Source organism: Octopus sinensis, unplaced genomic scaffold (genome assembly GCF_006345805.1).
Source record: "Octopus sinensis unplaced genomic scaffold, ASM634580v1 Contig14123, whole genome shotgun sequence".
Classification (NCBI taxonomy): Eukaryota; Metazoa; Mollusca; class Cephalopoda; order Octopoda; family Octopodidae; genus Octopus; species Octopus sinensis.
The window spans coordinates 1-12,500 of NW_021833113.1; the positions used below are offsets into that span (position 1 = coordinate 1).

Genomic DNA, 12,500 nt, shown 5'->3' on the forward strand with positions numbered 1-12,500 from the left:
GCATTGTATTATATATATATATGTATATATATATATATATATATATGTATAGATATATGTATATTTACATGTATATAGATATTTATATATATATATATATTATATATTTATATATTTACATATATATATATATATTTATATATATTTACATATATATATATATATTATATATATTTACATATATAATATATATTATATATATATATATATATATATATATATATATATATATATATTTATATAGTCATCTATGTATGTTGGTTGTACCTTTGACTCTTTCTGTATGCCTGCATAGTATATATGTGTATAGTTGTGCTTCCATAGATTATGTTTGAGTGAGAGAGAGAGAGAGAGACTAACCTTTGCTCTTATCTGTTACAGTGAAATTCCCGTAGAACCAAACATTGAAGTCCAGTCTTTAGACAGGAACCAAGAAATACGGTAGGATATAATGGTCATCTATTTCTCATTCTCTTGTTTTCTCTCTTTTGGTTTATCTGTCAAGACAAGCATACAAACACACATGGGTGTGTATGTAGGCATATTTATGGTAAGAAGCTTGCTTCCCAACTACATGGTTCCAGGTTCAGTCCCACTGCATGGCAGTCTAGGCAAGTGTTTTCTATTATATCTCCATGCTTGGTAGACGGAACTGAAAGAAGCCCATCATGTATATATATATATATATATATTATATATATATATATATATATATATAAAGGCTTACTTAGAAGTGGATACGTGTGTTATATATAATAACAAAATAATAAATAAAACATAGCATATATACATACATATATCACCCGTGACCGACCAGGCCATCAGATGTTGTTACACATCGCTGGTCACAATGCGCTTCACATTGTTTTAGCCTTCAAATGACGCCACCCCACTGGCTAAGCGAGCAGGCCAACAGAAGAAAGAGTGAGAGAAAGTTGTGGCGAAAGAGTACAGCAGGGACCACCACCACCCCCTGCCGGAGCCTCGTGGAGCTTTAGGTGTTTTCGCTCAATAAACACTCACAACGCCCGGTCTGGGAATCAAAACCGCGATCCTACGACCGCGAGTCCGCTGCCCTAACCACTAGGCCATTGCGCCTCCACACATACATTTATATACATACATATGTGTACGTACCTACCTCTACATGTATATATACACGCATATATAGGTACAGGACACCAAAAAAACGTCGAACACAATGAGAAACGAAAACATAAACACAAAACCAAGGAAATGGACATTTTTCTTAAACAATGAAAAAATAGTAGCATGGAAGTTTTGAAGGATATATATATATATATATATGCGTGTGTGTGATTGTGTTTCTATGTTTGTCCCCCTAGCATTGCTTGACAACCGATGCTGGTGTGTTTACGTCCCCGTAACTTAGCGGTTTGGCAAAAGAGACCGATAGAATAAGTACTGGGCTTACAAAAGAATAAGTCCCGGGGTCGATTTGCTCGATTAAAGGCGGTGCTCCAGCATGGCCGCAGTCAAATGACTGAAACGAGTAAAAGAGTAAAAGAGTATTAGTCAAATAAGGGGCTGGGTTTGAAATTCCAGCAGAACGCCTGATGAAGGGTGGAGAGTACATCCGCCGAAATATTGTGGTGACAAGAAACAAGGTGTGGACACCTGTCCATCAAATGTAATTAACTCTTTTTACTCTTTTACATGACTGCGGCCATGCTGGAGCACCGCCTTTAGTCGAGCAAATCGACCCCGGGACTTATTTTTTTGTAAGCCCAGTACTTATTCTATCGGTCTCTTTTTGCCGAACCGCTAAGTGACGGGGACATAAACACACCAGCATCGGTTGTCAAGCAATGCTAGAGAGACAAACACAGACACACAAACACACACACGCATATATATATATATATATACATATATACAACAGTCTTCTTTCAGTTTCCGTCTACCAAATCCACTCACAAGGCATTGGTCGGCCCGGGGCTATAGCAGAAGACACTTGCCCAAGATACCACACAGTGGGACTGAACCCGGAACCATGTGGATGGTTAGCAAGCTACTTATCACACAGCCACTCTCTAAAATATAGAATTAACTTTTTTGAGTTTTCTTTTCCTTCCAGTTCGAAGCCACCAAAGTTACTCATCACCGCATCTCCTGAGTCTACCAGTAACTCAGCAGATCAAGTTAGAAGGGTCAGGTGAGTAGTCTTCTGAACCTTTTTCTTTCCGTCTTTGGTGCTGTTTAGCCCATGGTCAGTCCTGGTTCAACAGACACAACATCAAAGACGTTCCACCTGTGGCCTTGCTGATTTTTCTTCAGGCATTGTGTATCTAGGACTGCATTATCTAATGTGTCTTTCTCTGTTGTTGTTGCTGTTTAACCCTAGGTCAGTCCTGATCCAGCAGACCTATGATCAAAGATTTTCCAGCTGTGACCATCCTGTCTCTTATTCAGACGTAGTGTATCTAGGACTACATGATTTGATGTGGTTGTTTAGAGTCAAGTCGGTCCAGATCCAGTAAACGAATGATCAAAGCTGTTCCATCCGTGACCATCCTGTCTTTTACTCAAACATAGTATATCTACAACTACAATTATCTAATGTGTGCTTCCTTGTTGTTTAGCCCAAGGTCAGTTCTGATCGAGTAGACATATGACCAAAGATGTTCCAGCTGTGACCATCCTGTCTTTTATTCAGACATAGTGTATCTAGGATTACATTGTTTAATGTGTCCTTCCTTGTTGTTTAGCCACAGGTCATTCCTGATCAAGCAGACCTGTGATCAAAAAGGTTCCAGTTATGACCATCCTGCTTTTTATTCTGACACTAGCACCACAACTATTGCCACTACCGCCACTTCTACCTTCATCACCTCCACCACCTTTGCCGCAACCACCACTAGCACTACCTTCGCCACCACCACCACCACCACCTTTGCCGCAACCACCACTAGCACTACCTTCGCCACCACCACCACCACCACCTTTGCCGCAACCACCACTAGCACTACCTTCGCCACCACCACCACCACCACCTTCGCCGCAACCACCACTAGCACTACCTTCGCCACCACCACCACCACCACCACCACCACCTTCGCCGCAACCACCACTAGCACTACCTTCGCCACCACCACCACCACCACCTTCGCCGCAACCACCACTAGCACTACCTTCGCCACCACCACCACCACCACCTTTGCCGCAACCACCACTAGCACTACCTTCGCCACCACCACCACCACCACCTTCGCCGCAACCACCACTAGCACTACCTTCGCCACCACCACCACCACCACCTTTGCCGCAACCACCACTAGCACTACCTTCGCCACCACCACCACCACCACCTTCGCCGCAACCACCACTAGCACTACCTTCGCCACACACACCACCACCACCAACCACCTTCGCCGCAACCACCACTAGCACTACCTTCGCCCACCCCCCCCCCCCACCACCACCTTCGCCGCAACCACCACTAGCACTACCTTCGCCACACCACCACCACCACCTTGCCGCAACCACCACTAGCACTACCTTCGCACACCACCACCACCACCACCACCCCCACCTTCGCCGCAACCACCACTAGCACTACCTTCGCCACCACCACACCACCCACCTTCGCCGCAACCACCACTAGCACTACCTTCGCCACCACCACCACCACCACCTTCGCCGCAACCACCACTAGCACTACCTTCGCCACCACCACCACCACCACCACCACCACCTTTGCCGCTACCACCACCTTCGCCACCACCACCACCTCAGCCACCACCACCACCTTCGCCACCATCACCTTCGCCACCAACACCACTTTCGCCACCACCACCACCACCTTCGCCACCATCACCACCTTCGCCACCACCACCACCACTTTCGCCGCCTTCGCCACCACCACCACCTTCGCCACCACCACCACCTTCGCACCGCCGCCAGCACCTTCACCGCTGCCACCTTCGCACCGCCGCCAGCACCTTCGCCGCTGCCACCTTCGCCTCCACCACCACCTTCGCCACCACCACCACCTTCGCCACCATCACCTTCGCCACCAACACCACTTTCGCCACCACCACCACCACTTTCGCCGCCGCCGCCACCACCACCACCTTCGCACCGCCGCCAGCACCTTCGCCGCTGCCACCTTCGCCTCCACCACCACCTTCGCCACCACCACCACCTTCATCGCCTCTACCATATTCTTTGTTCCAGGAACCCAGTCCAGTTCCACAATTATATCCAACATGTTGACAGTGACCCGGCTGTGTGTGCTGCCATCAGTCGTTATAAATATTACAAATACCTGGAGAAGATCAATGCTAACCAATCAGATGAACCAACCAGTCCATTGATCTTTGTAAGTTGTCTAATTATTATTGATCAATTAATTGATTAACTGAGTCTTTGATTTTAATTAGCTTCAACAAATATTTAAGCAAAGCAAAAGTATGGTTGCCCTTGCATATATATTTCTTTATTGCCCACAGGGGACAACACACAGAGGGGACAAACAAGGACCCTGAGAACTATGTTAAGGGTACATGTGTCTGTGGAGCGCTCAGCCACTTGCATCATTGACCATATCAGCTGGGGCCTTCATCTTCATATGTTTCTTTACTACCCACAAGGGGCTAAACACTGAGGGGACAAACAACGACAGACAAACGGATTAGGCCGATTATATCGACCCCAGTGTGCAACTGGTACTTAATTTATCAACCCCGAAAGGATGAAAGGCAAAGTCGACCTCGGCGGAATTTGAACTCAGAACGTAACGGCAAGCAAAATACCTAATTCTTTACTACCCACAAAGGGCTAAACACAGAGGGGACAAACAAGGACAGACAAACAGATTAAATTGGTTATAGCGACCCCAGTGCGTAACTGGTACTTATTTAATCAACTCCGAAAGGATGAAAGGCAAAGTCGACCTCGGCGGAATTTGAACTCAGAACGTATCGGTAGAAGAAATATTGCTAAGAATTTTGCCCGGTGTGCTAATAATTCTGCCATGCTCATTGCCCTTGCATATATGTTCATCCCCTGTTGAGCATCCCTAATTTTACAGACTCAGAGGTGCCATGCTGGTGTTGTGCAAAAGCACCCAGTACACTCTGTAAAGTGGTTGGGGTTAGGAAGGGCATCCAGCCATAGAAACCCTGGAGTTGTCCCTATTGTGGGTGTGTGTGTGTGTCAATGTCTGGGGTTGTCCCTATGTGTGTGTGTGTGTCAATGTCTGGGGTTGTCCCTGTGTGTGTGTGTGTCAATGTCTGGGGTTGTCCCTATGTGTGTGTGTGTCACAATGTCTGGGGTTGTCCCTATGTGTGTGTGTGTGTGTGTGTGTCTCAATGTCTGGGGTCATCCCTGTGTGTTGTTTTTACTGTCCAATATGTCGTGGTTTCTGCAAAGGCAGGGAACTGCCATCTTCATTGACCCATGGAGGCTGAACACTCAGCCACGTTTCATCTCTGATATCAAACATTCTGATTTCAAGTTCCTCTCAGATCTGCTTTGCTCTTCATCCTTTCACAATTGATAAATTAAGTACCAGTTATGCACCAGGGGTCAATGTAATTGACTTACTCGCAAGCCCAGTCTTGCTGGCCTTGTGCTAAAATCTGAAGCCATGATATCAGTGTTGTTGTTTAACCCCAGGTAATTTCCAATCCAGAAGACCTATTATAAAAACACTTCCAGCCATGAAACTCCCTTTTTTACTGAACATTTAAAGGTACCATTTGAGAAGAGGGTTATTTAGCTGCTATTTCTAGCACCTAGATGTTCCCCTTTTGCTGCTGTTAATTATGTTGTTCTTGTTGTTGTTACATCCAGACAATGCCGGATCATGTCGTGCCCCCGCAGTTCATCACAATCGTCTCCATCTCGAACAAGATTGAATCCAAACAAGGAAGCCTAGTCACCATGTAAGTGATTCTCTTTCAAATAAACATCCCCACATGGGGCGAGGGGGGGGCAGGATTGGCCATGGGACTGTGGTAAGAAGTTTGCTTCCCAACCACATTGTTGCGGGTTCAGTCCTACTGCATGGCACCTCGTGCAATTGTCTTTTACTAATACCCTGGGCCAAACCAAAAATCTTCCCTTCTCTCCCACTCACAAAGTTGGCCCGGGGCTATAGTAGAGAACCCTTGCCCAAGGTGCTATGCAGTGGGACTGAACCTAGACATTGACACACACACACACAGGGACAACCCCAGACATTGAGACACACACACACAGGGACAACCCCATATATTGAGACACACACACCACACACACACACACACAGGGACAACCCCATACATTGACATGTGGTTGGCAAGCAAACTTCTTACCACAGTCAGGCTGCACCTTTATATACAATAATCCCTTGCCATATTGCAGTCCACCTGTCACGGTTCACCTATCACAGTTTATTATTCAAGTTTCCACTGATTCCTCCGTGGTGTTGTTTTGCATTTATAATAAAATAAATACAAATTATAAAAATAATTTCAAAAAAATATACAGTACTGTTTCTACTTTGTGGGTTTTCACCAATCGCAGGGGGTTTTGGAACATAACACCTGCAATAGTCAAGAGGTTATGAATATAAACAACTACCAGTATCGCCTGGCGTTGCTCGGGTTTGTAAGGGAAATAACTATATAAGCATTTTTAGTGAGTTACTTCCCTTATATAATAGCAAAAAAAAATGCATTAAAAATGGGAAAAAATTATGGTAAATATTTTTTTAAATCGTAGACTCATTGTAGATGCGCACTAATACCCAGAAGGGCTCGATATGAATCATGACTATAAGATACTGGTTAAACTGGTTAAACTTGGTTAAACTGGTTAAATTTGGTTAAACTTGGTTAAATTTGGTTAAACTGCACCGCAAAATGTGGGAGTAGTTAGGAATCTAAATCGTAGGAGACAGACACACAACTTCTCTTTTATATATAAAGATGAGTTTTTGAATGAAACTTTGTGTCTTGACAATACCATACATACCCTCATGAAACACATGGAGTCTGTAATATGGAAAATTTGGGGATTATGAATAGAAATAGTAAGTATATTATTTAACATTTTATGGCTTGGTTGAGTTAATATCGTTTGGAGTTGATGAAGTTGTGGGTGTTTCTATCATCATTATCATCATCATCATCGTTTAACGTCCACTTTCCAAGCTAGCATGGGTTGGATGATTGACTGAGGGCTGGCGAACCAGATGGCTGCACCAGGCTCCAATCTTGATCTGGCAGTTTCTACAGCTGGATGCCCTTCCTAATGCCAACCACTCTGGGAGTGTAGTGGGTGCTTTTACACTCACAAATACATACACACACACACACACACATGCATATATATATATATGTCGAAGAGCGTAGGCTCGAAACGTAAAAGACTTGTTTTATTTCTATTCCTGAGCGCTATACTAATACATTTGTTTGTTTGTACTCCACCTGCCTTCGTCTTTTGTTTATTTTCATATATATATATAATGTGACCGCGTGTGTACCGTTGGCGATTTTTTTTTCCTCACTGGATCTTTCCTTCTCCTATGTTTCCGACGAAGAGCTCCGCTCGAAACGTTAAACCCTCCGTCTTCCCTTCTTTCCTGAGCGTCCAATAATACTATATTTCTTCCACGTCCTCGTGTTGTTGTGTTTTTTGTGTTTTCTTGTTTGGATTAACTTTATATATATATATATATATATATATATATATATATGATGGGCTTCTTCCAGTTTCCATTTACCTAATCCACTCACAAGGCTCTGGTTGGCCTGAGGTTATAGTAGAAGACACTTGCCCAAGGTACCATGCAGTGGGACTGAACCCAGAACCATGTGGTTAGAAAGCAAGCCTCTTACCACACAGCCACACCTGTGCCTATATATGTGCATATATATATTCTATACCACATTAATGCCACCACTACTATCACCTGACTGCCATCACCACCACAACTAGTGCCCATACCACCACATACCTCTACTGGTACCTGTACTACACCATTCCTTTCTGACCCCTTTTCTCTTTCTTTGTCCAGATTCTCCCTGTGGAACACTATGATGGGGACCTCCATACTCAGCATTCCATGGGCCCTTAAAATGGTAAGTACCCCTTTTGTATACCTGTTTCCGCCCTAACAAACCATAGTCTCTCCTTGGTGGCATGATTTGCTAGAAATAGGAGCCAGACAACAGCAACAAAGCAGGACACAATAGATAATGTAGCCCTATATACACTATGAATAAATGACAGGATGGTCACAGCTGGATCATTGCTGATTATAAGTCTGCTGACCTGGGGCTAAACAGCAACAAGGACGGACGCAGTAGATAATGTAGTCCTAGATACACTGTGAATAAATGACAGGATGGTCACAGCTGGATCATTGCTGATTATAAGTCTGCTGACCTGGGGCTAAACAGCAACAAGGACGGACGCAGTAGATAATGTAGTCCTAGATACACTATGTCTGAATAAAAGACAGGAAAAAAATAGAGATATGTACGGTGGTGGGGCAATATAATAAAGCAAACCTTTTGTAACAGTTCTACTGGGCACTCTATTCCAATTTCCTTTATATTATTATTATTATTATTATTATTATTATTATTATTATTATTATTATTGTTATTATTATTATTGTTATTATTATTATTGTTATTATTATTATTGTTATTATTATTATTGTTATTATTATTGTTGTTATTATTGTTGTTATTATTGTTATTATTATTATTATTATTATTATTATTATTGTTATTATTATTGTTATTATTATTATTGTTATTATTATTATTATTATTATTGTTATTATTAAGGTGGCAAGCTGGCAGAATTGTTAAAATGCCAGGCAAAATGCTTAGCAGCGTTTCGTCTGTCGCTATATTCTGAGTTCAAATTCCACCATGGTCGACTTTGCCTTTCATCCTTTTGGGGTTCGATAAATTAGGTACCAGTTGCGCACTGGGGTCGATCTAATCAGCTGCCCCCCCCCCTTCCCCCAAAATTTCAAGCCTTGTGCCAATAGTAGAGAAGATTATTAATATTATAACTATTCAGGCGGTGAACTGGCAGAATCGTTAGCACACCAGGCGAAATACCAATAAATTAAGTACCAGTTGCGTACTGGGGTCGATTTAATCAGCTGCCCCCCTCCCCAAAAATTTCAAGCCTTGTGCCAATAGTAGAGAAGATTATTAATATTATAACTATTCAGGCGGTGAACTGGCAGAATCGTTAGCACACCAGGCGAAATACCAATAAATTAGGTACCAGTTGCGTACTGGGGGTCTATCTAATCAGCTGGTTCCCCCCCTCTCCCCAAAAATTTCAAGCCTTGTGCCAATAGTAGAGAAGATTATTAATATTATAACTATTCAGGCGGTGAACTGGCAGAATCGTTAGCACACCAGGCGAAATACCAATAAATTAGGTACCAGTTTCGTACTGGGGTCGATATTGTTTTTATGTTTGTTCCTGTTGCAGGCTGGTTTTGCCAATGGTGTTGCCCTCCTGATCCTCATGGCTGCCCTCATGTGTTACTCTGCTTACCGGATCATCAGCATTACACACGGCATGGGTGAGTACTTCGTTACTACTCCTTGTTTTCATGTTCGTTGTTGCTGTGGCGGGGGGCGCGGGGTGGGGGGGGCTTCAGCAGAGTCTTGTAGCGGTGGCGGTGGTGGAAGGTTGAGTGGAGACTGAATGGAGATGTGGTGGTGCTGAGTGGAGTGTAGGTGGTGATTGTCAGAGAAAAGAGTGAGGCCTGAGGAAGTGGGGGTAAGGACCAAATAAGTTGAGTGAGTGGAAGTGAGGACTCGATCTCAGTGAGTGGGAGTGAGCACTGAATGAGTGAAGATAACGACTAACTTATTGGAAATGAGGGTGGAGTGAGTGGAGGTAAGGATCAAATGAGTGAAGGTGAAGACTGAATAAGTGAAGGCAAGAACTGTGAGTGGAGTCTACAAATCAGTGAATTGAGGTAAGGACTCAGTGAGTGGAGTTGAGGACTGAGGGAGTGGAGGTGTGTGGTTGAGTGGAGTGTGGAGTGATGATATCTGACTGTCAGCTGTGTTGATGTTTAGAGGTTATTGTTCTAGTGTTACAAGAGTGAAGTGTTGTGATTTTGGGGGTGGTGGCCACTGTTGGATCAAAATGTGGCATGAAACTTTTTGGAAAAAAAAATGAAAATTATACAAAAGTTGCCTAAAAATTATTTGAGAAACTGTTTTCATTTGACATTTTTAAAAATTTTATTTTTTGTTATTTTTTTTTCAGAAGCAAAATTATCTTTGTCAGAAGGTTTACCTTTGGGTATGTAAATCACCCTGATTGTATACATCAAGCTGCTATATATATATATATATATACAAACATGCATACACACACACATGCAAATGCAAACATATATACCTGAGTGTGTATACATAAGTGCAAAAGAAAATCGAGAAAATAGTACTCAAATACCAAAGACAGAGTAATATACTTCTTATTAAAACTGCAAAATTATCACATAACTGTTACTCGGTTTTCATCACAGCTGTCCGGCAAACAGGAATGTAAAAAGTGCACACACATGCTAACACACACACACACACACACACACACACACATATATATATAGGGATCTTTTCCTTTTCAATGGCAGATTGAGAAATTAATTTTTTTGTAACTAAACACTTTCAAATTTCGGACACTGGTAGAATGTGTTATATAAATCATCTTTTACTCTTAGTGTTGTTGAGAAAAGTTTCTATTTTCAAAGTTATTTCGTGTTGAAGTTGTCGTATTTTGGTAATTTCAACCAATCAATGACGTGTATTCAGCTGAATAAAATTACTGCTGTTGTTTGTCCACTACAACGTCCGGCTATGCACCTAATCTCAAGTCCATAGTGCCATGCAAGTGACCCCACAAAATGCAGATAAGTGGTAGCTCAATCTTGAAAGATTCTTTGATCTCTGATATATACCGAATCATTTTCTGCCAAAAATTGGTAAGGTGGGATTGAGAATTGATGTTGCAAAGACTGAGACATTTGTTCTCTGAAGGAAGTCTTCCCAGTGAACTCTACGAATAAGCAGAACCTTACAGAGAGCAGGAGTTGAAAAGTCTGACTCTTTAACCTTCAGAATATTCTATCAAATGTATTAATTTATTCCCCCATTGATTCGAATTAATCCTGCAATATCTTGTAGCTTTGAGACTTCAATTTGGGGATTGTGATGGGTTAGAGCTGGCTGGTCTGAGCATAAGATAGAATATTTGGGCTGTCTAGTTTACTTATTTATTCCACATTGTTTCAAATTAATCTTGCAATATCTCGTAGCTTTGAGATTCCAATTTGGGGATTGTTTACTTCTAGTATGACATTATTGGGTAGGTGTGAGAGGCTGGATCTGGCCAGTCTGAACAGAAAACAAATGCAATATTTTGGCCAGATTAAATGCTAAAGGGTTAAGTATATTGGGCCTGTATTCTCGAGTGAGGAGAAACAGAAGGCTGGATTGCGTGCTAGAACTGCAGGGGCTGGGGGTGCAGTAGTGCACCAGCTACTATAGGGCTCAGAAACCTGGACGTTATCAAAGAAGCCTGAGAGGCGGTTGGATGGAACCTACACTCGCCTCCTTATCAGAGCTCAAAATCTCTCGTGGAAGCGCCATCCAACCAAAATGCAAATATATGGGAAACTACCACCTGTGTCATCTCTTGTGAAAGGTAGGAGAGTCCAGTTTGTTGGATATATTTGTAGAGCTGAAAACGAGGTAATTTCTACTCTTCTCCTCTGGAAGTCATCTACTTGCAATACCAGAGGGCGCACACTCTCCTACCCTGATGTAATCTCCAGGGATACAGGCATCCAGCAACAGGACCTCCGTAATGCCATGATGGACCGTGAAGTCTGGCGTAGCATGGTAAATTCCATTGTCTCGACCATGGTCAAACAATGATGATGATGATGATATATATATATATATATATATATATATATATATACATACATATCATCTCTTGTGAAGGTAGGAGAGTCCAGTTTGTTGGATATATTTGTAGAGCTGAAAACGAGGTAATTTCTACTCTTCTCCTCTGGAAGTCATCTACTTGCAATACCAGAGGGCGCACACTCTCCTACCCTGATGTAATCTCCAGGGATACAGGCATCCAGCAACAGGACCTCCGTAATGCCATGATGGACCGTGAAGTCTGGCGTAGCATGGTAAATTCCATTGTCTCGACCATGGTCAAACAATGATGATGATGATGATATATATATAAATATATACATACATATCATCTCTTGTGAAAGGTAGGAGAGTCCAGTTTGCTGGACATTGTTGTAGAGCTGAAAACAAGGCAATTTCTACTCTTCTCCTCTGGAAGCCATCTACTCACAGTACCAGAGGGTGCATGCTCTCCTACCCTGATGTAATCTTCAGGGATACAGGCATCCAGCAACAGGACCTCCGTAATGCCATGATGGACCGTGAAGTCTGGCGTAGCATGGTAAATTC

The 12,500-nt window shown here is 42.6% G+C and overlaps 1 protein-coding gene across 3 annotated transcripts in view; it reads left to right on the plus strand.

Moving 5' to 3' along the window:
* The first annotated feature begins 364 nt into the window (after positions 1-364).
* The window catches only part of LOC115230022 (sodium-coupled neutral amino acid transporter 9), a 37,757-nt gene continuing 25,621 nt past the window's right edge, over positions 365-12,500 (plus strand). For 2 of the 3 annotated variants that reach the window (XR_004997424.1, XM_029800261.2), the window contains exons 1-7: positions 365-441; positions 2,099-2,176; positions 4,198-4,342; positions 5,818-5,909; positions 8,027-8,090; positions 9,475-9,568; positions 10,267-10,302. Coding sequence is in view for 2 of the 3 variants with exons in the window: in XM_029800261.2 (XP_029656121.1) it covers positions 5,821-5,909; positions 8,027-8,090; positions 9,475-9,568; positions 10,267-10,302 (283 nt within the window). In the remaining variant the exon portion in view is untranslated. The remainder of the gene's footprint in view (positions 442-2,098; positions 2,177-4,197; positions 4,343-5,817; positions 5,910-8,026; positions 8,091-9,474; positions 9,569-10,266; positions 10,303-12,500) is intronic. The other variant, XM_029800262.2, reaches the window with a different exon arrangement.